At 40.4% G+C, this 24,754-nt stretch overlaps 1 protein-coding gene across 5 annotated transcripts in view; it reads left to right on the top strand.

Moving 5' to 3' along the window:
• Window positions 1–24,754, top strand: part of PID1 (phosphotyrosine interaction domain containing 1) — an 82,298-nt gene that overhangs the window by 13,642 nt on the left and 43,902 nt on the right. For 4 of the 5 annotated variants that reach the window (XM_015871488.3, XM_085512910.1, XM_085512912.1 and 1 more), the window contains exon 2: window positions 16,199–16,345. The exons of the other annotated variant lie outside the window; for it this stretch is intronic. In XM_015871488.3, coding sequence (XP_015726974.1) covers window positions 16,199–16,345 — 147 coding nt within the window. The remainder of the gene's footprint in view (window positions 1–16,198; window positions 16,346–24,754) is intronic. 5 annotated transcript variants of the gene reach the window in all.

Genomic DNA, 24,754 nt, shown 5'->3' with positions numbered 1-24,754 from the left:
GTGCATGCTTTCACAGAAATAGAAGGGCTCTCAATTCTGCGTGATTTCAGACGTGTGTATTTTTACTGACAGTGAATGAGCAGCCACTCATGCCAATAGGGTTGTGCTCTAAGTGTGAAGTGAGGCCTAATTTCTTGCAGGACAGCATTTGGTTTTTGCTAAATACTGAGTCTTTCAGTGCACATGCATCTCTTCCGGAATTGAAAACATCTTTTATTTATTGGGTTGAGTTGGCAGCCAGCACAGAAAGCAGTCTACATTATGTTTATCAATCCTTGGAGAAATCCAGCTCTGGAGAGCTTACCTTTCTTCTGCCAAGAGCATCAATGGAAAGTTTACCATCTCACACTATCATTTGAAATTATTAAAGTGCGGCCAGTGAGGAAGGTGTTTAATTCATTAAATGAGGCAGAGAAGGCACTGGTGAGTTGAGCAGTGTGGATTCCTTATCTCTGTGCTTTCTCTGTGCTGGGCGGTCCCTGCCCTTGGGCAACCTCTGTCTCTGGTGAGGCTGCGGCCAGGTGGGAAGGCTACATCACCATGTTGGTTCTTCTGCAGAGCAGTTACCTGTAGGCTGTTGTTTGGGAACTCTGATTTAAACCATGCTGCCACCTGTACGGAGTCTATGTGCTGGAAATAAGCTGGCTAGTCCCAACGTGTTCACTAAGCTATACTGTTCATTATCATTAGCCTGATTTAAGCTTTGATGTAGGAGTGTAAAAATAAAACAAAATGGGTCATGATCATGTCAGGGTTTGGCTGAATACCTCTGCTACGGAATTGTAAATAAGCCCAGAGTACTGTGTGAATGCCGGAGGGCGTTAGAGAGATCTTTTCAGGCAGTTCTTGTGCCTGTGTTTGAAGAAGGGGGGATGTGTAAAAGGTTTTCCATGTAGCTGAGGAAATTCTAAAAGTCTGTAGTGCTGGGTTTAACTATTGCAGTTTTGTCATTATTAGAGTCCTCACAGGAAGTTTTCTTGCAAAAATAGTGACAACCAGTCTCACTGACTGAACACAAGGTTTGTTGCTTTATGAACCTAATAATTAGTTTGTAATTTGTGCATAGGCATTTCATCCTGGCTGTTTTCTCGCAGTGAATAATTTGCCTTTTGTTTGTTGAGGGTGGTTTTTTTTACTTTTTTTTTTTTTGTGGAAACAGAACTCCCATTCATGATGGGCACAGCAAATGTAGTAAAACATTATCATAGCTGGGATTTGTTGTACACTATGGATTTATGTCAAGAATGTTAATGATTTGTTTATGAATAAGTGAGCCTGTAGTATTGTGAAACAATATCTGGCAAGGCTGCTGAATGGACATTTTGAGAGAGAGGATTTGAAACTGAATAAGCTGCAGATATTTGTGTGTCTCAAGCTAGTCATAAGTAGGCTTATGGATTTTGAACAGAAGTGTTTATTTAGTGCATTATCATCTTCTACTGTGCTCATCTGCCCTACGTATGGGCCACTCGAAAACATGCAAAGAGCTTGTCGAGTATTTTTTTTAAAGGGCATTTAATCAAATTCTTGTGGGCTTTATTTAAAAATGTTTTTTTTTTCCCCATCTTTCTACAAAAAAGAAGCTTGAAGCCTTAAGTAGAGCAGTGTGGTGCTTGCCAAATTGGTGGAAATAGGAACGTACTGTGGATTTCCTGTGTCTCACTTGACTATAGCATCTACTTTATCAAAAGAACCTCCTGAGTTTATTGATGAAATGTTTGGTATGGTCCCTGATGCGTACTTGATAAGGGTTTGCCACTTTCCTCTGGTGCTTATTTTATTGGAAGGATAGCTGCTGATGAGTGGGAGAGGTTGTTCATTCCCTACTCATGCTAGTCCAAAACAAGCTTTGCCTGTGTGCTGTGGAGTGCTCTTGAGAAGCAGAGTCACCTGTTAGATGAAAAATCTGGGGGCTGGATTGCATCTCATATCCCAGGTAACGATCCCCTGCTTTACTTGTAATTTGCACGGTCCCACTGTGTACTTGCACTGCCAGCATGTCAAGTCAACCAGCCGACAGCCCATGTTCAGCAGCACAAAGTGAGAGGAATGGCCTTCTATGCTCCGTCACTGTTTTGAACTCTGTCCTTAATCAGTCTTTTCTCGTGTGCTATGTAAATGTTGCAAGGTTTCAAAGAACTGATTATAATATTTCTTCTCCAGTTGTCTTCCTTGTCATGAATTTTATAGCTAGTGAAATGAGTATAAATGAGTAAACTCAAGAAAAAGTTGTTACTCAAATGTGATTTGTGCATTTATAAACCTATCTAAGCTGCCAAAAAAACTGCAGGTGGAAGATGCCATGTTGATGGCTGTAGCAGGAAGCTTTGCCACTGATTTTGTGCACTGTGTGCCCAAAGTGTGGGGACCCTGGTGCTGGATTTGGGGTGTCAGAGGTAGCGGCTGTGCAGCCAGGCTGCTGCGTGGAACATGACTAAGCTCTGCCTGAGAAATGACAGCATTTCTGGAAATGAGGTCTTGTACTTTTTAATGAGCTGGACTATCGGCTCTGTATCGTTGGATGGTTAAAATGGAGCAAGAATTGCTTTAACATTAAAACTGTGCCTGGAGGACTTTTCTGAGAAACTGCTTATGATTATTAAGTGAATGTAATATAGTAAGACAACTTCGCTTCTTTGCTGTGCTTTTTCATATCGAATGCAGGTTTGAGGGTTGAAACATACCGATGGAAAATCATGTTCAAATGGGGGTGACTTTGGAAGCCTTGCAGTACCCTTTAAACATAGGTAGGAAAGAGAAGTAAGACAGTTCCCATATCCTGTGTGTGCTGTTCCTTCCATGATGCATTTGTTGGTTCTGCTGCTTTCAGGTTCTCTCCTGTTTCTCCCTCAGAATTGCCTGTTCTGAGCTGATCAGTCAGCAAATAAGGAGCCCTCAAGCTGCGTTTTGCTCCTGTTCTCTGGTTCAGTGGTATGTGTTCTGGGAGGAGGGCACAGAGAGAAGCTGTACTGAAGCCAATGAACTGATTTGTTCTCCATGCGGATGCCTGTGCCCTGTCCTCACTCAGATGCATGCCGCACCATTAAACACTATTAAGTATTGGCAACTTCACAGTAAACTGCGTTTGTGATTTGGTTACTGGGTAAGCAGAAAAGGCAATCCCAAATCTGCTTCAGGAACGGCATTATTCCACTGAGTTGGGAATATCAGTGACAGCCACCAAAGCATGTTAATTTCAAACTGTACTGGTAATAAATCATGAAAGTGGAAATGCTCATGTCATAGGGCAGGAGTTGAAACTAATCGCTTTTCTACAGATGCTACAGGGAATATAGACGACAGCCGCAGCCGTGTTTCATGTGCTAGTTGAAGCTGGTTCATTCGTAATCCTATATTAGGCTTGAAAATGCCACTGAATGCCAAGGCTTTTTAGATTACTTCTAATCTTTATTTTTACAAGTAATCATTTGTAAAATTTGGTGTTTAAGCAGATTTGCTTGTTTAGTTTTCTTGTTATGCAGCAGTTGAAAACTGTTTTCATCCTTATAGATAAGTACTGCATGTGATTGCCTGGCCTTAACAACAGAAAATTTCATTAGTTTGTGTTCCTGTTTCTGCAGGGAGATGTTGTAGCTCCTCAATGTCAGATTTTCCTCCTGTGCTGTTTGTAGTATGAGTGATGCTGAGATGCTTGTGATACCCAACCAGCACTTTAAGGTGTGAAAAGCAAAACTTGGAACATTTCTATTATGGTGGTTGCTGGATTGCACCCAAGAGGGAACAGGCTTTGTTGGATGATCAAAGGTCCCCTGCTCTCATCAGCTGCTCAGAATGGAGTAGACAGATGTTTATCTATTTGATTGTCTTGTAAAACTGTAGATTTGGCTTGTGCAAATAGCTGTGCATGCAAAATGTTACTGATGTTATTTCAGAGGCTTTTCTGATGTCATCTGAAAATCCATTCCAGACAGAGAACCTGGGATCTAAAATTAAATAAAAATCAAACAGGGATATCTTCCGCTGCTAAGGCCATGTAGAAATATTGTAGTTGGATTAAAGGCCAGTATATTGGAAGAAAACTGGTAGTGATTGATTGATGTGGAGTCAAAGTTCCCTCACAAAAATCCATAGCTGCAGTTAACTGCTCACCCAGACTTTTAACTTCTGAGGTTTTCTGCTTCAAGATTTGCTTCTGGACTAAAGCAATGTCCATTGTAAGCATCTGGCTTTGACCTTCTGCTCTCTTTACCATTGAAGGCCAAAAGTCAAACCGTAGTCTGAGCACATTTGGGGTATTTTGTGCTGCATGTTCTTAAAAGCATGTTGGTAGAGCAGACTTTGCAGTGAGCAGTCTTGAGTATCTAAGCAGCTGCAGTGCAAACCCTGATGGAAGTGAGTGGAGATGAGGTAGAGCCTTGTGCAACCATTGTATGATTCTCTGTGTTCTGCTATCTCATCTGATAGAAGCTCACCGCTGAGTTTCCCTTCTGTTGAAGATACTCCATCAAAGGGGTTGGTCTTCATGACTCAAGCTTGTGGGTCAGTCTTTACTTTAATTGCTGTATTAGTTATCTTTCATTTCCAAAGGTAGGAAACTTCAGTGAATGCCATGAGCTGGACAGGTACTTTTTCTTGTAACAAAGAGTGGCAGATTTGCTTAAGAAGTCCCTTGTGGATTCCTCTCACTTTGCAGAGTTGGGGTGGACTCATGCAGAAGCAGTGCTGGAGGTTCATATTGAATCCCCATGTGCGTGCACCTGTGTACCTCACACCTGCAGGGTACCTGCTTACTGCCATATCTGCAAATGTTATGAATCAGGCTTTTCTTTTTTCCCCACATGACTGTCATTGACATCACTTATCATTTTGGCCCAGAGATATTTTTGAAGGAACTGTATGTCCATTAGACATGCAAATAGCTTAGATAAGAGGAGTTCAGAAATAGGGCTGCAGCACTAAGAGTTCCAAAGAAAAAGTGAATTATACTATTGATAACCCTTGGGCTTGGTGGTCAGAATGCAAATAACAAAAGCTACAAATCTGAGCAGAGAGACATGCTATAAAAAGCATTATCACAAATTAGGAGATAGAAGGCTCATTTTTGCATGGCAGTCTGCTGGATTTATTTTGGCAATTATTTATTTGTGGTGGTGCTGTTTGTGCAAATGGAATTTTTAGCAGTCTTGTTACAGTGGGCTGAATATATAAAGCTGTTCAAACATTTTGTTTCACAATTGGGTTTTTTTTCAGCCAAATACACATCTTTTTTATTAAAATAAACACCTTTTTCCCAGATAAATGTCTAATTGATATTCACAAGATGCAAAACTTTAATATTTGATCAGAGGCTCCTAAGTTATTTCCTTCCTTTTTATTTTTTATTTTTTAGGGTAAATAATTTAGACCGTGGATGCATCAAGTTTGATAAAAGGCACCTTGTTAACTTCTCTTGTACAGTTCTGCGTTTTGAAGGATGCTGAAATAACTCCATGCTTATAAGTTAAATTGAATGGGGCAAGGGAAGAAGACAGTGGGGAAATGCTGGGCAGGCAGTCCATTTATTTTAATTTTGCTGGTTCTTTCACATCAGTTTAGCTAGCTGCCCAGAACACCCACAATGGAGACTGTAAGTGTCTTGGGCATTTAGAATATTTCCATCATCTTGTATTACAAGAGTTTGTATGAAATATGTATCTAGGGGAGCCTGCAGCTTTAAAAGCCCAAGCCCTTTTCCCTGGTTAACATTCTGTATTGCTTGATTTCCCATAAGCCTGAAATCTGTTTTGTTTGCGATAATTGGCAGGGTTTATACAAGGAACATTTAAAAACCAAACCTCACTCATTTACATTCCCGTGTCTCCCAAAACTTCATTGTTCACAGTAGAACCCAAACTTGCAGATTCAGAATTGATTGGCTTTTTAAAAAAAATGTTCTTTTATCAATCGATTTGTAAAGAGGCTGATAGTGGTTTGGGTTTAAGGTGGTCACTGGTTTGAACGGAGGAGGAAAAAGGAGTGGAGATATGCTGAGAGAAAGGCTTTGCCTATTCTATTTGTCTGCTCCTATGCAGAATTGTTTGTTCTGCAGACATTCTCTGCATGGAAAACTTGCCAGTCACTGCTGTGTCAATTGACATTAGGAGCAGATTGGGCTAAATTAGAGTATAATTACCAGAAAAAGAGGAAGTCACCTTCCAAATGTCAGAGGTTGAATGATGATCATTATACAGGTCTGAAATGTTAAAATTATGCCAGCCTTGCTGGAAGGGAACATCTGTACAGTTTTGAGCTCTTCTGTTTAATGTAGTTAAACAATTTAATGTCTCCATCCTTAGGTATACTTCAGTCTATTCATGATGTTGAATTATAAGACTGAAATAGTAATGTTTACTACTACTTTATAAAGCACTAATAATGCTACAGCTATAGGTAAACATAGCAACACATGTAAGGCAGGAGGAGGAAGGAGACTAGTACTGTTCCTGCTGAGCTTCATGCATGTTTTGCCGTGGATCTGTGTGGAAGCAGGGATAGCTGTTTCATGGCATATGGGATTCCTAAAGACTGGGATTTGGTTGTGAATGAGTACGTGTTTCCAGAATGGAATTACTTGAGTTTGTTTAATCAATTGTGGATTCCTCCAGAGTGACGCTGCAGTGCCTGTGTGAGGAGTTAGCTCTGTTTAATTGGTCCCATATGTACTTGCAGATAGTATATTAACCATGCCTTGGGGGCAGAAGGGCTTTTGGTTGAATCTCATGGTGCTCATTTTATTTCTTTTCTGAGGAGCTTTTTCTTTCTTTTTTTCCCAAGAACTGTAGACACGTATATACATATAATCACTAGCAGTTTGAAATGCAATACTCAGCAGAGGGATTTGTTGGGCTTCTGCAAAAATATCTGAACCTTGCTGACAAGTAAAGAAGAAACTGTGATTTTAAAGGGAAATTTCTGAGTATCTCCAGGTTTGGGTGCTGAAATTGTAAGAACTGAGGAGCTTAATCTCCTCATCAAGCACAAAGGACTTGTCCTTTGAAAATCAGAAAAGTGGAAACAGCAGTAAACATTAATTACTTACAGAAAACCTTGAAAACCACATGCAGAATGAGCTGTTATACGTGGAGCTCGTGGCTGTGAGAGCTCTGTCCTGTCCCTGCTTGCTGCAGGCGGGTACCAGCCAAGGGCAGTGCTGTCCCAGCCGCTTTGCTTGAACTGTTCTGCTCCGCAAGAGGCTGGGGAATTTTGCATCTGACTTTTTTGGCTCAACTTAACCAGTGAGATAGTTGCAGGAGAAACAGGAATGTAAATGAGTTGGTTTGATTTTATTTTGTAAAGGCTTCTTGGTGCAAATCCTGTCAATTATGCAACTGTAGAGCTTTGCTGAATTAATGAGACATTTTGTAGAAGAGTATTTTTTGATCATTTTCTGTGGACTTCCTTATTCCTGACATATGCTTTCTGGTGTGCTGCTCTTATTCATGGTTATAGGAAGTGAGAATACCTACCGTGTGAAATTCCCATGGGACAGGGGTTATGCATTTGCACTGCAGTGGAACCCAAGTTTTGTCTGTATTCTGCGTTGTCATCCCCAAAGTTTTGAATCACCAGGAATCCTGGCAGAGGTTCTGCATCATTAATGATCATTGATGGTAGTGAGAAAGGATTAATACTGAGGAGGAGCTGAAATGCCTGCAAGTAGAAGGGTGGCCAGAGGGGATTCCTTGGGAATGTGCGTGGTGGGACTCTGATGCTGAAGGAGGCTGCCCAAAACAGAGGGTGTTTTGGGAAAAGCGTCTGGAAAAGCGCGTCTGTTCACTTGGAGATGGTGTTTGTGCACTGGAAATGGGAGGACTCCGACTCTGAGATGCTCAGGAATGCTGGGCTAAAATCCCAAGAGTGTTTAGGACCTGCAAAAGTAATTGCTGTAAATTAGCATCAAGGGGCTAACTAGAAGTCAGCATTAAAATGGGCAGCTTTAGAGAAAGGAGTGGATTGTTGCTGTGTCCTAGTTGTAAATGCAACAATTCAACAGACTTATTCCAAAAGTTCATTTGGTTTGCATTTAACCAAATACATAAACATTTTTGGCAAGAATTTGCACTCTTTGTTTCTGTGTAATATTAGCAAAAATGTGAGTATCTAGCAAATAAATCACGGCACATTCCCTATTTGTAACAGACGTCTCTGTCATTCAGTTCATTGCCTTGTGTCAGAGCATCTGAAAGGCAAGAGGGAGATCACTGAGCTACAGAACTGCCTAACAAATTATTAATTTATTGCAAAAAATAATGAATGTGACTGAAAAGCTTTCTTTTTTTCAATGGGCTGTGCTGGGGAACGTAGTGGCTGTCTGGCAGGTATTGTACACAATGGGCTTTCCCTGCCAGGCCTGGAGCAAGGAGAAAGAACATTGTAAAGCATCCTCTGACACAGAAATTATTGGAAAGCCTCCAAGAGCAGATTGAAAAAGGAACAGCTGCCTTCATGCTGCAGGATTCCATTGTTTTAATATTGGGCCAACTATACCAAATAATACATCTACTGGAAACTCATGTTAGGGGAAGGAGATGTTGGAAAGGAGCTAAGGGGTCAAGCTCAAAATCAAAGTGAATGAACCTGACAGATTTATGCTGCTGCGTGTCCTATTTGGTTCTTTCCTTTCTTGTCAGCCTCTGTTTCTTCATTTTTCCACTCTTTTTTTTTCTTTTTTTTTCTTTTTTTTTTTCTTTCTTTTTTTTTTTTTTCCCTCCCCTTGTCTGTTTTCTTTTTAAACCTTTTGTCTTGTCTTGGGCTTATGTTCAGGCTGCCATTTGGCCTGGAAAATGCTGGAGCTGATAAATACATGGGTTCACATGGAGAATTTCTGGCACACTGGTACTTCTGGGTGTGTAATCTAGTAAAAACTCCAGGCTTGCACACAGTGCTCCTGGGGAGGTACAGCTGTTCTGGATACGAGGAGATGAACGGCAGGTAAAAGGGATGACTTTAATTTCCTTCAGTGCTTCCCCAGTGGAGCTGCGCTACCTGGGTTGGTTTCCTTTGCTGATTTCTGTATTTAGCTTGAAGGCCAACATCATCAGGGAAGGAAGCAGAACACAGAGAGTTTGGGAAGCAGTTATGAGTACAGCTCAGTTGATCAAGTAAGATGTGTGGCTCTCAATGCTTTCTTATAACTAGCAACTAATTGGTGAAAATAATTTTATTGATGCTAAAAAAATGTTCTCCTGGTATGAGATACATGCCATGAACACTGGGCAGCGGAAAGATCCAAACAGTTGTGGTTAGATGCCAATCTTTCATCCACTTGCCTAATTTCTACTGAAACAGTGGAGTGGAGGCTCAGTTACTGCAGTGTTCCAAAAACCAATTGGAAAGCTATTGTGGCACTGTGATTATTATTATTATTAATTTTTACCTTTTGCACTGACATTTTAATGATGCATGATTTTTATTTTGATGATTATTAATACCCTGAACTATTGGCTCTTTCTATTCTGATGTGAATTTCTGTAGTGGTAATCCTGGTTTTGAGCAATTACAGCTGAAGAGATGGTGCGTGGTCTCTGAATATCCTATATATTCAGATTTGCTGAGGTTGGGGGCTTTAGTTTGGCTGTATAAAGATATTAGAGGATCACTCATGAAATTCTCATCTGGCTGAAGTTCCCTGCTGTTCGGAGGGTGTTTGTATCTGGGACTGTGTTTTGTTTGGGCAGCAATCCTGCTGATTGGAATCGCATAAGCTTGGCAACAGGATAGAGGAATCCAGCCAGAGCAAACTCAAAGTACACAGGGTCTGAGAACAAAACGTTTCACATGAATTAAATTGTGAGGAAACAAATTCTTTAGTTCTTTAAACTTGTAAGAAAATGAGGCATCATCATCCATGCAGTTGTGTGATCGGAGTATCGATAAGGATTGCGTTGTTTTTTGTTTTTTTAATAGCATCTTGATAGTTGTGCATTTTTAAGAGATTTGTTCTATCATAACAGGAAGCAGAATATTCCCCAAGGAGCTGGTATTGTAGTGTAGTGGGGTAACTCTCAGTGTCTGCATACAGAAGCATTTTTGCTGGAAGAGTTTAGACCCTCAGCTGTTTTTGGCTTTGATGAGACTGGCCACCTGAGAAAGGTTCCCCATGGCCTTGTCCTGCTTTTCTATCCACAGTCCTGCTCCTCCTCACACATCCATTTTTTCTATATACTATGGATTCCTGTGCCAGACCTTTGTCCTAACCACCTTTTTATGTTCAGTGCTGGTTGAAGAGGTCCAGAAGCAGCCTTTGTGCTGGCAGCAGGGAGTAGTGTTGGGAGGATGCTGATTACTGCTCTTGGCACTTTCCTCTTTCCCGTCTCATGCCTTGCTTGATAATATTATCTTCTGCTTGGTGTGTACTTGCATACATTGGTACAGGTGGTCTGGCCTGGGGGACATGAGCAGATAAGTGGTGGCTTGCACTCTTTCTGACGCATGTCCATGCAGCACATGAAGGCCTCTCCTTTTGGCGTGATGTTGCCAAGGTGCTTTTGCCCAAAACCCTTGGCAGATGTTGGGCCCTTGATATGGGTATGCTGAGCCTCATCATGGGCTTCCTGAGCTCTTCTGCTTCCAAAATATCTACCAGGGTCCCCAAAGGTTGTTTGTTGTACCTTCATGCCCACTGTCATTCCCCTGCAATTTAGACTTGAATTCAGACATGATAACCTGTACTTTCATCTAAGTAGAATTTGTTATCTGAAAGAGATTGAATGGATTTGGGTTTGATAGGCTGGTGAAATCCAGCTCCCTTAAGTTGCCAGAAGGGATATAATCGTACTAACTGGATTTCACAGGCCAGGTCTGCCACAGTATATAGATCTGTGTCAGAATCCTGGATTTGTGCATGCTGGTCAGTGCTGTGCTGTGGAGCAGGCTGCTGATGGGATGAGTTTTGACTTAAGTGCTTCCATCTCCTATGTGGAGAGTTCTATTTCAATTTTCAGTCCAATTTTTATATGAACTGTTTGTACAAGATAAATATTGGACAGTGAAGTTTAACATGGAGAAAGGGAAAAAAATAAAGAGTATTGGCAAAATTTGTTTAACAAGAGATGGATCAGAATAACGTTTATCTATACTAGCTTGCATTTGCTTTAAATAAAAGCAGTGGATATGTTTTCACATGAAACGTGTCTGAATTCATTTCCTGCTGAAAATCTGGAGCTTGGGGTCATAGGGCCACTGCTCAGCTTGTGTCAATGATAAGGTAAGCATAAAGGACTAGTGTGTTTTTTGTCTCCTTTGACCATGAATAAGACAGTGCAGTGCAATCTGTTGTACGTATAGGCAGGATAATTTGATAAGTTACATTTCACTGGGAGTAGGTAAAAGGGACATTTGGGCTCACCAAAATACCCTTGTGGTTCATTGCACTTGTTTGTGCCCTTGTTCTCCTACACTGCTATGCACTGCTTTGGGATGCTCTTGAACAGTTTGAGTTTAATGCCAGAACTAAATGAATTTCAAAAGTAGAGGGAGTACTTGCATGAAGTGATACTTTATATATAGAGGTTATTTTTGATTTTTCCCAGTGGCTGATCTGTTGTTCTGATTTGGATTTCATGTGGCAGTTCCTTTGTAGCTCATGCGGAAGGTTGAGTTGCAATGAAGATTGCTTCTGATTCTGGAAAATATCTATTTCAGAGGCTTTTAACTTTCAAAATTAGTGTTTTTAATATGTTAACACCCTACCATTTTGGGGTTTACAATGCAGTTCACTCAATGTGTGTCTTTGGCAAAAGCAGGCAAAATATAGGTCTTCTGGAAATGTAGTGTTTTCTGATGAAGCTGGACATTGATTATAGCACTGATGTGAGATATATGAGATGTGAAGAGATATCAAGAGCTCAGGGCCATGGGGCTGAAAACTTTGTGACTTACTTTCACGATGACACAATCCCTGTTCTGTAAACTGTGTCTTTTGCTCATCTCTTATTGCTAGATTATAGACTATCATGAATTCCAGGCCATCTTTTGGGGAATTTTAAAATTCGTATTCACATTCAACATGCAACTCTTTCTTAGTTCTGTTTATTCAGTGGGTGTCTATTTTATTTCCACTGCCTGGTAGAAAATAAAAAGGTCCAGCTCAATCTCAGTGCTTAATATTGTGAACAACAGTGACTGTTTAGTTGTGCCCTGAAAATGAAGAACTATGAAGAAGTATTAAGCCTTATTACAGATTGTCAGTGCCCGCTTTTCTCCTTGATGACACATTTAACTGCATGGTGTCATAGTTGTTTTCTCCAGGTCATTTGGCCTGAGTTTTGGAAAAGGCTGTATTTTTGTTGACAGATTAAAGCAAAATGCTGTGGATTTTTATTTTTAGCAGCAATGAAGATTATTAGACTTAACTTAACTGCGCTTAGACTAAATGCGCAGTACCTAGAATGTGCAAATTGTATGCTATAGGGTAGTGATCCTAGAGCTAATATGTGATGGTTGAGCTGATAAAATGAATGTTGAAAACTGAATCAGAAGTGCTTGATACTTATGTTGAATTAACCTGTAGCTAAGAGGGTTACGATGATGGGCATTTCATGTGAATAGGGAGAACTTTAAAGGCCATCAAGGAGGAGAGAATCAGCTTTTCCTCTGCAGGAACAACCTTGGCCTGCTGAGAGTTTGGTATACCAGTTATACGCTGTTGTATCCTTTTCCTCTATGGAAGAAAACACCATTAGGGACAGCTGAACTAAGCAAAACTAAATGGTGGAACTTGAATCCATGAATAGGAAAAACCATGGTTTTACATGAAGGTAGTTTTTAGTAGGAGCTTTACTTAAATCTTACACCAAATGGTTTCTCGTTCAGCAAGTAGAAAAACACAGTGCTAATTAGCACTCTGATCCTTTCTTTGGCAAATAAGTTACTTTGTTTGCTCAAGGAATTTAAAAACTTGTGACCAATTTTTTATTTTTATTTTTACGTTGCTTCTGACATTTCTTTCAAACATAGTCTATATTAGTAGCACCATCTAACTGGAACAAAGGAAAAATATTGTGCAGTTCTGAACTTATATATTTATGTTAGATAATATTCTGACCTTTTGATGATGTTCAGTATAAGTGAACTTAGTGATCCTGGCAAATAAAATGTGAATGGTATCATGTTCCCTGAAAATTTATTTGCCAAAATGCCAAAGTCGTACTTTTCAAGAACTTTATGAACTTAAAACACTTTGAAGAAATATTCTGGGTTCACAATAGTGGAGAGATAAAACCTTTTTCTCAAATAAATAAATAAATAAATCCAAAAAAACAAACGACAAAAAAAATCCCATTGGCTACTGTTATATGTCAGCATTTGCCAACCGTTTCCGGAGGAGATGCCAGTTTGGAGTGGAAACTAAGAAATGGATTCAACGAAACACTTTATCCTGTTCTTGGCTTAAAACACATGAATAATCCCATTGACTACCCACGTGTGCTTTACTGGGACTGCTCACATAGTGAAATCTAGGCACGTGTTTAAATAACTTGCTTATTTGGGGTCTCACTGCATGATGTCTCCTGGAAGAATCTTGATTTCCTTATGACAGCCATCCTATGACCTTCGTGCCGGGCATGCAACATGGTCTGTACCAGACACACAATCCAAAGCAAAAGGATATTTCTGTGTCTACCCCTGTCCAGCCCTGCACTTCTCTGGCAACTTAGTTATTTATCTGTTGCCAATTGTGCTTTAGAGTTTTTGGCACTCAACCACTCCAAGTTGCTACTCATGCAACTATTCAATTGCCTTTGGAAGGCAGAGAGTAGTCTTTTTCTTGTTGAAGACTGTGTATGTGGTTGTTAAAACATGAAAAAAATGGATTGTCATCATAGCTTTCTGCATTTTGGTCAAAGTGTGGTCTTTATAATGTTGTCTGGAGTCCCACTGAAATCGATATAGTTGCTGGCAGAGCAGAAGAACTGTACTGAACAACCAGGTCAATATTCAGGGGCCAAATGGAGTGTTTTCATCTCTTGAATGTCTAATGGAAGCAATGTTCTTTATTTGAGAACTTCTGTGTACAGCTCACCAACAGAAACAGTTTTTTCAGAACATGGAGAGGGAGAGATTACATGCTGGGATAGAATCTTCTTCAGTTGGCTGTTTCCCAACCATTAACTCTGTTTTGATCCAAAATCCCACTTGCAAAATTGTACAGCTGTAGGTTAAACAAATATTTTGGAGAGTTTTCCACCTCCACCTTTTTGTGTAGGCTGCTGAGGGATGCCATGGTTTCCCTGTGCTCAGTGAGGGGCTGTAGCTCCCCAGGGGGCTGGTGCCAGGCAGAGGTCAACCTGGCCTGAGTAGTTGGTCTCCAGCACACTCTTCCTACTTGTTTTCTCCAGAAAGATAATCTCAGCATGGCAGCAGATCTACAGCCTGTATATAGGAGCCAGAAAAGCTGTTGGAGAGAGCTGCATTTGCAGCAGACAACAGTTCCTTGATGGGCCCAGCAGGCCCAGTGCTGTGGTTGGTCATCAGCAGGTAATCAACCTGGATCTTAGGCTCTGAGCTCGCTTTGTGCATGTTGGGGCTGGCAAGCTGTTGTTAGGCCTTTGCTAACAGCTTCACTAAGAAGCCTAGGAAACTCCAACCAAAAAGCAGCTAATGGGAACTGAAAAGTGAAATGAAATAGGTTTTCTCCATGAGCTCAGTAATCCTGGCTGGCAAAGTGCACTGTTATCTTCAGAAACATGTGTGAAAGAACATTCTTCAATGCATAATCGTTTTAAACAGAGCCCTTTTTTGCTTGAGATGTGTTTGGAAGAGTGAATGGGATGACATGTAATATGAGCCAGATGCAAAATAGTACGAGTAGATTTTTTTTATTTCACTGAAAGCTTGAATGCTTGCGTAAACTGCACAGGGGCCCTGAAGTTTTATTGTAACAGGCTGTAACTCCATGTGTGAGGTAGGAAAGCAAGATTGTTTTCACAGGCTGTTAGTGTTTGTACCTTGAATATGCTTATGAGAGTGTTGAAAATGCTGTAAATCCAGGATCATAACAATTATTAGATCCAAACACCAATGAAGTTAAGTTTAAACTGTTTCAGAAGCATATTGCTTTAACAGGCTGTCAGTTAGCTGATAAGTATTTATGGATTATGTGGGAGGTGTATTTCTGAGAAATTCTCATTAATTTTCAGTGGAAAACTCAAATCCACAAAAATCTGTATGAAAGCATTGTGAAATCTGAATAGTTGGATTTGTGCCCTGTGTAAAAATATTTAAGAAACATTCTTACTGATCTGAAAAGTAAGGACCCGAGTTTTGAGCTGTGATACAGCTTTCTTATATGGTTCTGGGAAATCACTTAGCATCTCTCTACAAGCCAGAATCCATACTGTCCCTCTGCCTGGCAGAGGTGAAGGAGAGGCAAAGGAAAGGAGTGACTGCAAAACAAGTTAAGAATCTCCCAACGATAGTCAGAGCGTACAGTTTGGTTTTGATAAGTGTGATTTGGAGTCATTGCACATACATCTAACAACTGCTGATGTGTAAGAGTCAAGTTATGAAGCTTCAACAAAAGCACATTTCTTTAGACAGAGCTTTGGTATATTTCTAGCTGGAACACGACATTGATTTGTTTCCTATCTGCATGGTTTACCCCTTAGGTATGCTGCAGCAAGTGAACATGTTCAGTTTCTCACATCAAAGACAATTTAAAGATGCATCCAGATAGAGTATCACAGACTAAAGGCAAACCAATTAGGCACTCAGCTTGATGAGAGTGATAACTTTCGTTTACATAAAGTGGATGAAGTTAAAGTACAGAGGAAGGAAAACAAGAAAGGGTTAAACTTGTTCTTTGATCTTTTCTTCTTCCCTCCATGTTGTCATTATTAGTGGGTCTGGTCCCACTGCCTAGGAATGATTAGAAGTTGAATTTAGACCCTTCTGGGGACATATATGTATTCTAATGTTAATTAGGTGAATTTGGAAATGTGTTCTTAGCTCAAAAATCATCTAATACTGTGTGTGTGTTTTAATTTAAATTAATTTAATTTTTTAAAAATAGTCTCCACACTGCTAATAGCAATAATAGATAGCTTTCCTTAAGTTTTTTAAGTTATAAAACTTCTTAACTCTCATTATGGAAACTTCCAAGGCACTGAATATTAAATGAAATGCACAGACTGGTTCAACTATTAACTCATTTTTCTGCACCAGAACTTGAGATAATTGCTTTTCTTTCTTTGCTCAGCACTTTCAGACCATGTTAAAGACCAAGCTGAATGTCCTAACTCTTCGGAAAGAGCCTCTCCCAACAGTGATCTTCCATGAACCAGAAGCCATCGAGCTGTGCACCACAACACCCCTCATGAAGACCCGGGCTCACACTGGATGCAAGGTACTTGGGAGTAAACATTTAAGGAATGAGACCACTGTGGAATTGTCGCATGTATGTAAGAGGAACAGAAAGAGCCCTATATAACCAGCTTGGTCTGTGCTCTCTGTGTTCTGGAAACCCAATTAATGATCACTGTTTGTGTTAATTACCACAGGTTTGTGCATTTAAAAAAAAAAAAAGAAAAAAAAAAAGAAAAAAAGATGTTGAGGGGGTTGAACAGAAATTCTGGGCTTCCATTTAAAATAAAAAAAAAAAGAAAAGAAAGAAAAAAAGTTGAGGTGTGTGTCACAATACAAATTGTGGAGAATTTCTGGCATCCACTAAGAAACATCACTCCTTGTAAATGCAGTAAATGCTTTCTGCAAGTTCTAGCATTGAAATAAGAAATGAAGGGCCAAGTGCTGCATGTTTGAGTATAAAAGGCTCTACTACCAGTGGTACAAACCTACTGAAACAGAGTCGTGGGTTAGAAAGGTTGACAGTTTAAAAAAGGTTATGTGGAGGGAGGTAGTGGGTGTGTGGGGTAGTTAGATCTTGATTCTTTTAAGCAACAGGATGAATTTTTCCACTTACATCAAAGCACAGCTTCTGAAGAAGCTCTGCTTATTTAAAGTTTAATAGCCTAGGAGCTCTCAGTGCATTCTTCTTCTGTGGAAAAAATCAATTTAAAAGTAGCAAACAAATCTTCTCCATGTGCATCTTCCATTGGAGCTGTTTCACTTGATGGTAGAGCTTGCCTTACCTTGCAGAGCTGCAAGTAGCCTGAGCAGGGCCCCAGCTTGGCCTGTGCTACCCTTTGTGGCTTTGCCTGGCTCAGGTGTTGGTTGTGTGAGTGCTATACACTCCTGGGGGTTTCCAAACATAGAGCATATGCCTCCTCTGTTCCATAAAGCATCAGCTGTGCAAGAGCTTTTTACTGATGCTATATGCGTTGGGTAAGGCCAATGTGTATAATCACCTGTCATGTGTGTGCGCTCACATATCCACATGCACCTCTCCTGTGCAGTTGTTTTGTTGGGAGATCTGATGGGGCTGAGATGAGGTTGGAAAAGGTTGCTTCCTAGTGAGATCTGCAGCTTTTCATTGCACGCAGTGTCCGTTGAGCTGTGGGAGTGCTCTGAAGGGCTGTACTGTGGCATTTCCAGGTCTGATGCTTCTTAGTAAAGATTCCTGTTGTGAAGTGTCATTTTTGTTTGATGTTTTCCCTGCTAAAATAGCTAAGAAATGAGACCATTGCTAGGTATTGAAGCAGTGCTGCCCTTTGCTGATGCGGTGGAACACAGGTCAAGTGACTCTAATATACTTTGTATGGTAGGTGGCTCGTAGCGTCTGCTCTTCGTTGATGATACCTTTTGTCCTTTATGTTGATGTTTAATGAATTCTTAGAGAATATTAGCTATCATAAAAATGTTGCACAAAGTATCTGGCTTTCACCCCTACTGAGAGAGAGTTCAGACATAATAATGCATTCTGAAATCAGTTTACCTCTGTGAATGTGTGCAGAATTTAAATAAGCCTTTTTATTTAACTTGCAGTCCTTCAACTGAAAAGGCAAATTGCAGAGAGGTGTTGAACCCCTCAGTGAGGAAAATCTCATTCTATATTTAGAGATGTTTGTTATTTATTCATTTATTTTTCCTGCAATATAACATAGAAGTGATGACTAGGGAACATCTGCTGCCACAATACTCTACTTTTCCTGCTTGTATGGTTTCTTCTTCTCCACTTCCCCTGCAGCCAGTGCACTCTTGTCGTACAGTTTCTCCTTTTCCACTTCCCCTGTAACCAGTGTACTCTTGTCCATGCCAGAGCCTTACCATGTGGTTTTGGGGACATAGCCAGCCTCCACTCATACAATGCAACAGTTGTGATTTCCAGTACTTTCCCTGGGAAAATGATTCTGCATGTATGTCATTCCTATGGGTAAGAAATCCCCTGTAGTAGTTAACTAAGGGTGCCAATTTTACCCAGTCTCTCTAGCCACAGTCTTCTTTTTTTTAATTTTTTTTTTCCTTTTTCTTTCCACTGACTAAACGTATTCTTCTCTAAGGGAATTTACATCCTCCAGCTGTTTCTGGATAATTAGCCTTTCTCTCCTCATTCACCTCTGATTATTAGTTCCTTGCTGAGTGATGCAATAATAGTGTTGCCATAACAAAGCTGACATTTTATAATGCAAGTTTTCGCTCTGTAGGATCTGATCCATCACTGTTGTTTGAAGGCATAAGTGGGGGAGATGCTGGGGTGTCCCTGGTACCATCAAACGTTCACAATTTGGAACTTGGGCTTTTTCAGACAAGAGAAACAGTATCCACTTTAAATTTTCTTTCATGAGTCATAGTCTTCTGATACTTAATCATTTTATTCCTCTTGACTGAAATTCCTCCAATTTTTCTATGTAATCCCATTAATGAGATAGCATCATCCTTCTGACAGAAGCTCCAGACATCTCATTTTATTGCATTGCTTTAGCGTAAGCCTCAGCTGGCACCATCATTTTATGGGAGTTTGACACATGCAATTGCTTTGCAGTTCAGAGGTCTGGACATTGGTTTTCTTATGCAATTGCTCTTTTCCTCGTCCTTTCACCACAAGACAAGTTTCTCTTTTCTATTTCATTCAGTGTTAGCTTTTGAATCCCAAAGAAAACAAAACTTTTCTACTGAGATCCAATCTCATTCTGTAATTGAATGTGATGGCTTTAAGAGTAGCAGAGAAATAGCTTGCTTTAACTAATCCACACGGAACGCCCACATAATCTGTAAAGTTAAATAACTGAAGAAATTCACAGAGTCTGCTTCTCTTTCATCCACATTTCCAATTCTGATGCAATTTCACTACCATTGTGTTTCCTGAAATATATTTTTTTTTCTTGGAGCAGAAGGCTTCAGGCTTGCTCCTCCTGCCACTGCACGTCCACACCTGCCTGTATGGGCTGGCGGCACTATCACTGTTCCCACCCCACCAGACTCATTGGCACAATTTCACTGAACAGGAAAGAGGATATTGTTTGTGTTGATTTGCAGTGCAAGGCTGTAGGCATGCATGTTTCAGAGCTTGTGGTTCTGGTTGCTCATTCAGACAGCAGTTGACTTGAAGGCTGCTGTTCCCAGGGGGTATCTTCTTGCCCTCCTTACCACACCAGTTGTGTCTGCAAATGGGGAGTGACAGCCCCACACTCGGTGGTTGCACCACTTCAGCCCCACTCAGCAGACAGCCTAAAACCAAGCAGGATTTCTGGGTTCAATAAAGCACTTAAGGGGGTTGTCTGCTTTTGTTAGGGTCATGGTATATGTTAGGTAAGAAGCAGGTCTTGTGTCCTGGAGATGCTGCAGCTGAGTCCTCATGTTCTGCGTACCTCTTCCCTGTAGCGGACATGGGGTTTGTGGCTGCTGGAGCACCAAGCACCATGGGCAGGAGCTGGTCTGAAGAATGAAAAATCCAAACTATCTTATTGTAAAGTTGTAAATAGCAAGTCTCAGCTTAAGCTAAACCACCTTGTGCTGCAGAAGGACAAAAAGCAGTATGAACATCTTTTATTCTTCCCAGCTGAGGCACTTTTTCAATCATAGGCTCCAAATCTGCTCTTATTTAAAAATGTTTGTGTATACAGACGCAAGTGCTGGTTAGATGCTTATAAATATGTGTCTGTCCTTGTTCAGATCCTAAGGATTTTGATTTGACTGTGATTGTCCAACTTGTAGGTCTTTCATGTCAAACGTGATGTGCTCTTGTGTTGCAGCTGGAAACTTCCTCTTGCCTTATCACAGCACTAAGTGCCTCCAGATGGAAACTGAAAATCTGGAACACCTCCAGAAAATAAGCCACTGTCTGCTCAGAAATGTGTTCTTCCTCTGTGCCTTTTAACAGATTTTGTTTTAGTTCTCTGTGTTGTACTCTTCTTTAATGTCCTCATCGACTAACACTGATACTAATGTTTCTTGATTTCTGTCCCTTTCAGCTATGGTAGTGGTGTGAAGGGAACTGCCTCAATGACTCCTTCTCTACTGCTGTAGCTTTTCCAGGCACTGCTGCATTAATGCAAAAGGACAGAGGTTAAAAACGCTGCCTCTGATTTTTGAAGTGGTGTCATAGTTTTTTTTCTTTTTCTAATATTAGAAGGCTCTTCAAAGTGAAATCAGATCAGTACTGAATAATCAGTAGCTAGCTGTAACCCACCTGGGTAATCAGATTTTATTCCTCCAGTTACCACCAGTAGATAAGCTTATCTCAGCAGATGAGAGGCCAACGTGAGAAACATAAACAGTGCAAATAATTACATTCTTAAGAGGGTGTTTTTATTAAGTGACGAACTGTCTGTTCATGATGTTGTGTTTGCAGACATGATGCTCAGTTCTTGCCTGTCTTATTGGATGTGGTTGGTAAGGTTATTCATTCAGGCTTTGAGAAAGGGATGGTGTAAAGTCTTGTTAGAGTGATATTGGTGTTTTAAAATCAAATCTTGCATATAGTGAGAAAGATTTTTTTTAAAATTATTATTTTTTTTTAAATAAATATAAGCATTAATAGAATTAAATGCCATTTGGTCTTTGGTTAATCTTTTTGCTCACGAGGCAAAAGGAAAAATGGTTCCTGTGCTGAGATTGCTGCGGGCTGGTGACTACGGTGGATTTATCTGTGTCTGTGTAGCAGGAAGGAGCTGCAGCTCGGAGCTGGGTTCCCTGCAGCAGCTGGGGCCAGCAGCTAACACCATGGAGCATCCTGCAGAGCTCCTGGCTGCCATCCTCCCTGCCTGGCTGTCCCTCGTGGGCAGATTTCATTTCCCTTTTGTCTTTCTGTCTTTCTTCTGCTTTTTTTCTTGTCCCCAAAGTAACTTTCACTGTCGGAGACATTGTGGGCTTGGCTAATAAATCTCTGCATGTAAAACTCTCTCAACATGCATTGAGCAATAGGATTTACACCAGAGTAGCAGGCACTGGTAAGAAGTCTGTGAGGTATAAATTCATAATGTAGGGTGAATAGCAAGCAATATTGATAGCAATCTGATTATATTCCATAAAAATACAGTGTTTCTCATTGGGATACTTACTAAGTAAATAAAACTTAGTCTTGAAATTGCCCATCTAGGCCTGTCTCTGATGCCTTGTGTAAGAGAGTAATTTAGGAATAATGACTGCGTAGATATTGCTGCCTATTTTTGCTTTTCTACCTTATTAATTTTGATTGTGAGGGCCTTGCAGCAGGGCTGTCTCTTACCATATTGTAAAAATAACCCAGTTCTACTCTACCCCAGATGCCTATTTAGATGATTATTAACACTGCTGTTGCTTTTATTAGTCACTGCAGTTTTAAAACTTGAATACTTTATTTCATCTAGATCAGGCTTTCCCGAGCCATTTTTGCTCAACATTTCTATTCAATATTATCTTTACCACTTGGGTTCTGTCCTAATCAGCTGAGCCAAATACATCACTGCTTTAAATTTCAGGAGCGAGCTAGTTCAGCATGCTCCTCATTTCCTGGAGTCACCCTCAGCTTTCAGGAAATCCCCAGATGAGGAATCATACACCCAGGTGGCAACCCCAACCTCATGCATCTTCCTCTTTCTTGCTTCCCAGACTCTAGATTTATTGCTCTGGCTAGCCAAAGAGTAGGTGTATGGTTCTCCTCTGATGTGCTTCACTAAGTGTAGATTGTGTTTTGTTTCTTGATAATGAATCAATTAACAGCAGTACAAACAATCTCATTTCAATTCCCATCGTTCTTAACTGTTATATCACCCTATTGGCTCAGAATGGCTGAAAATGTGCCTCAAGACTTTTTTAAGACAGGGAAATCCAGAAGATATAAACTGATGGCTAACAATCTAGTGTTTTATTTAAATTACTGTGGAGGATTTAAATACCCTGATCCTCTAAAACCTTTATTGCTATTTTGACTACTCAAATCATAGCTAGATGGAAGCTGCATGTATTCCTAAATCCACTCCGCTATATCCTAATAAAATTTAATAGAAATAATTCTTTGCAGCTACTGCATGATCAGGAATTATTGCTTTGAGTGTAGCTCTATCCAGTTGTAAATACAAGTCCAGCTAGCTGGCTGGTCTTTATTGCCAGTTTGTAAGCCTGTAATGTTAAGATGGATGTGAACTTTATAATAAAGATACAAATTAAGCATGTGGAAAAAAAAACCCACTGAACTATGCCATCACTCTCTGGCCTACTGTTTTCTGCCATATTTAACATGAATGTGAAGTACAGAGCTTATTGCAGTCCTGCTTTGTTAAAGGTCTTCCACTGTTATCTTTAAGCATTACGTATTTTGTACGGTGAAGGGGGAGCATTATTCTGCCAGTCTGTCTTGTTTTTCTGCTGCTTTCTCCCCTCATTAAGTGAGGCAAAAAGATGCATGTGAACTCTTGCATGGGGCAGATGTTAATTGGTTCAGTATATTTAGATACAGTGCTCATCGGTGAGAGATGAAGACAGCTTTAATGATGTGCTTTCCAAAAGTTGAGTTCATTGAATAAACTAATGCCACAGCAAGTATACCATATGAAGATGAAGTATTTTGTTTACTTTGTCTTCATGAAGTGTTTCAGAAATTAAAAAAAAATAAAAAAAATACTGAAGTTAGGGGAGAGTAAAGTGCTTGCAAAGGTCTTTCACATGACTTCATGAGGATTAGTCCAAGCCCCATTCTAATGTTAAAAATGGAGATCTGTATGTTATGCTTTTGTTCTCAAGGCATGGTCAGATGGCAGGTCCTGTCCTGCACCTCTGAAGTTAACATCAGTTTTGCTGTGGGCTCTGCTGTGAGTGTGCTGGGATGTACCCTTAAGTGTAGTCATGCAGGACAGCAGCCACTTTCAGTGCTGACTGCTCTCAGCGTTGAGCTTTGGAGAGGAGCTCTCTTGCATATGATTTTGTTTATTTCGTGCATGGAAAGCCCATTTGCGTCATTGAGGATTGATGCTGTAAGTGAGCGCAGAGGATCTAATAGGAATATGAAGGGTAGATGCAAGCAGAGAACATTAAAATGTCATGATGCTTCATTTCCTGAAGTCCAGGAGTCCTGGGCGGAGAATATAAATGGACTAAAGCATTTATTAAATGTTAATCTGTGCCTGCTTTAAATAGGACCTTCTGCAACATTTAGTTTTGCTGTGTTGGATGTGTTTTGGCATAGTTTTATTCACTTACTGGTAAAGTGGTATTGTAAGATTAATATATTCTGAGAGCAGTCTAAGTTATGTCCTGTCAGATACAGTAGTGATATTTTTTTCATAACATTTGCACCAGTGACATCTTTCAAGCCATGGTTCAAATAAAGGGCATCTTGTTAGCTGGGAAGTTCTCATATACAATCTGGAAATGGTCTTGTATTTCACAGTCAAGTTCATGTTTCTGATTTAATATCCTTCGGAGGAAATAGTGTGTGGCTGTTTTCTGTCCACAATGGAGTAACTTTGCTCTGAATATGTGCTCACTAATGAAGGGGAAGCAGTTTTCACTTTTTTCTACCTTTTTTGTTTTTTTTCATTGAGAATGTGACTCTCAAAACCATTTGGAGGTGTTCCACAAAATGAATATGAAATTAACCTTGGAGCAGCATTGTTGACACGGAGAGCAGGAGGATTTCTGGGAGCTGCCCTGCATGATGGGCAGTGCAGGACTGGAGATGTTGTGGATGTCTGTTTCCCCTTCAAGGAGGGAACTCAAGGCTTTTGCTGGGTGTGAATTGTGAGGAAAGTTGGGGAGTGAGCTAGGTTTTGTGGAGTGTGATGAACATGGTTGTGTGCATGTGCTCCTGGGAGGACAAGAGAGTTGTGTCCCCTATGCCTTGGGCAGAGAAGGAAGGCTTCCAGTTGCTGTGGACAGTGCAAATGACGTCCTTACTGTTAGCACTCCGGGATCTTGTCAGCCCCTTCTCAGAGCAAGGCTCGGTGTCCATGGCTTTGTGTATGGAGTGACTTATTGCAGAACCGCCTTGGTCTGCATGAAGAAATAGGAGCAGATATGTCACACCACATTGAGAGTGCATTCATTCAGACAAGCCAGATGAAATAGTAAAAAAAAAAAACTAAACAAACAAACAAACAAAAAACACGCTGAAAAGTGCAGGTAAATAAAGTCAGAACTTCCATTAGAACCTTTGCTTTTCCCCTCCTGTTGGTGCATGTAGTGTATTGCTTACACAACTACTGCATACATTGCATTTAATTTTACGCTCTCAGTTTTGTCCCTTCAGCAGATGCAGTGAGTTCCAGTAAAGAAAATGAGTACCAGTGCATAATGTGCCAGCTGGGTAAAGTGTTAGTAACTCAAACAGAAATCCCTGTGGCTGGTGCTGAGCACTTCCAATGCCTTCAGATCTCTGGTAGTGTTAGCTGACTTTGATTTAACAAAAGCTTGAATTGGAAACCATCAGCCCTTAATTTTGCTA

The sequence above is a fragment of the Coturnix japonica genome, chromosome 12 (assembly GCF_054131305.1).
Source record: "Coturnix japonica strain WE chromosome 12, WE-NBRP24, whole genome shotgun sequence".
NCBI classification, from domain to species: domain Eukaryota; kingdom Metazoa; phylum Chordata; class Aves; order Galliformes; family Phasianidae; genus Coturnix; species Coturnix japonica.
Note: the sequence above shows the minus strand (reverse complement) of the source record. Positions and strands in the feature narration are given on the sequence as shown.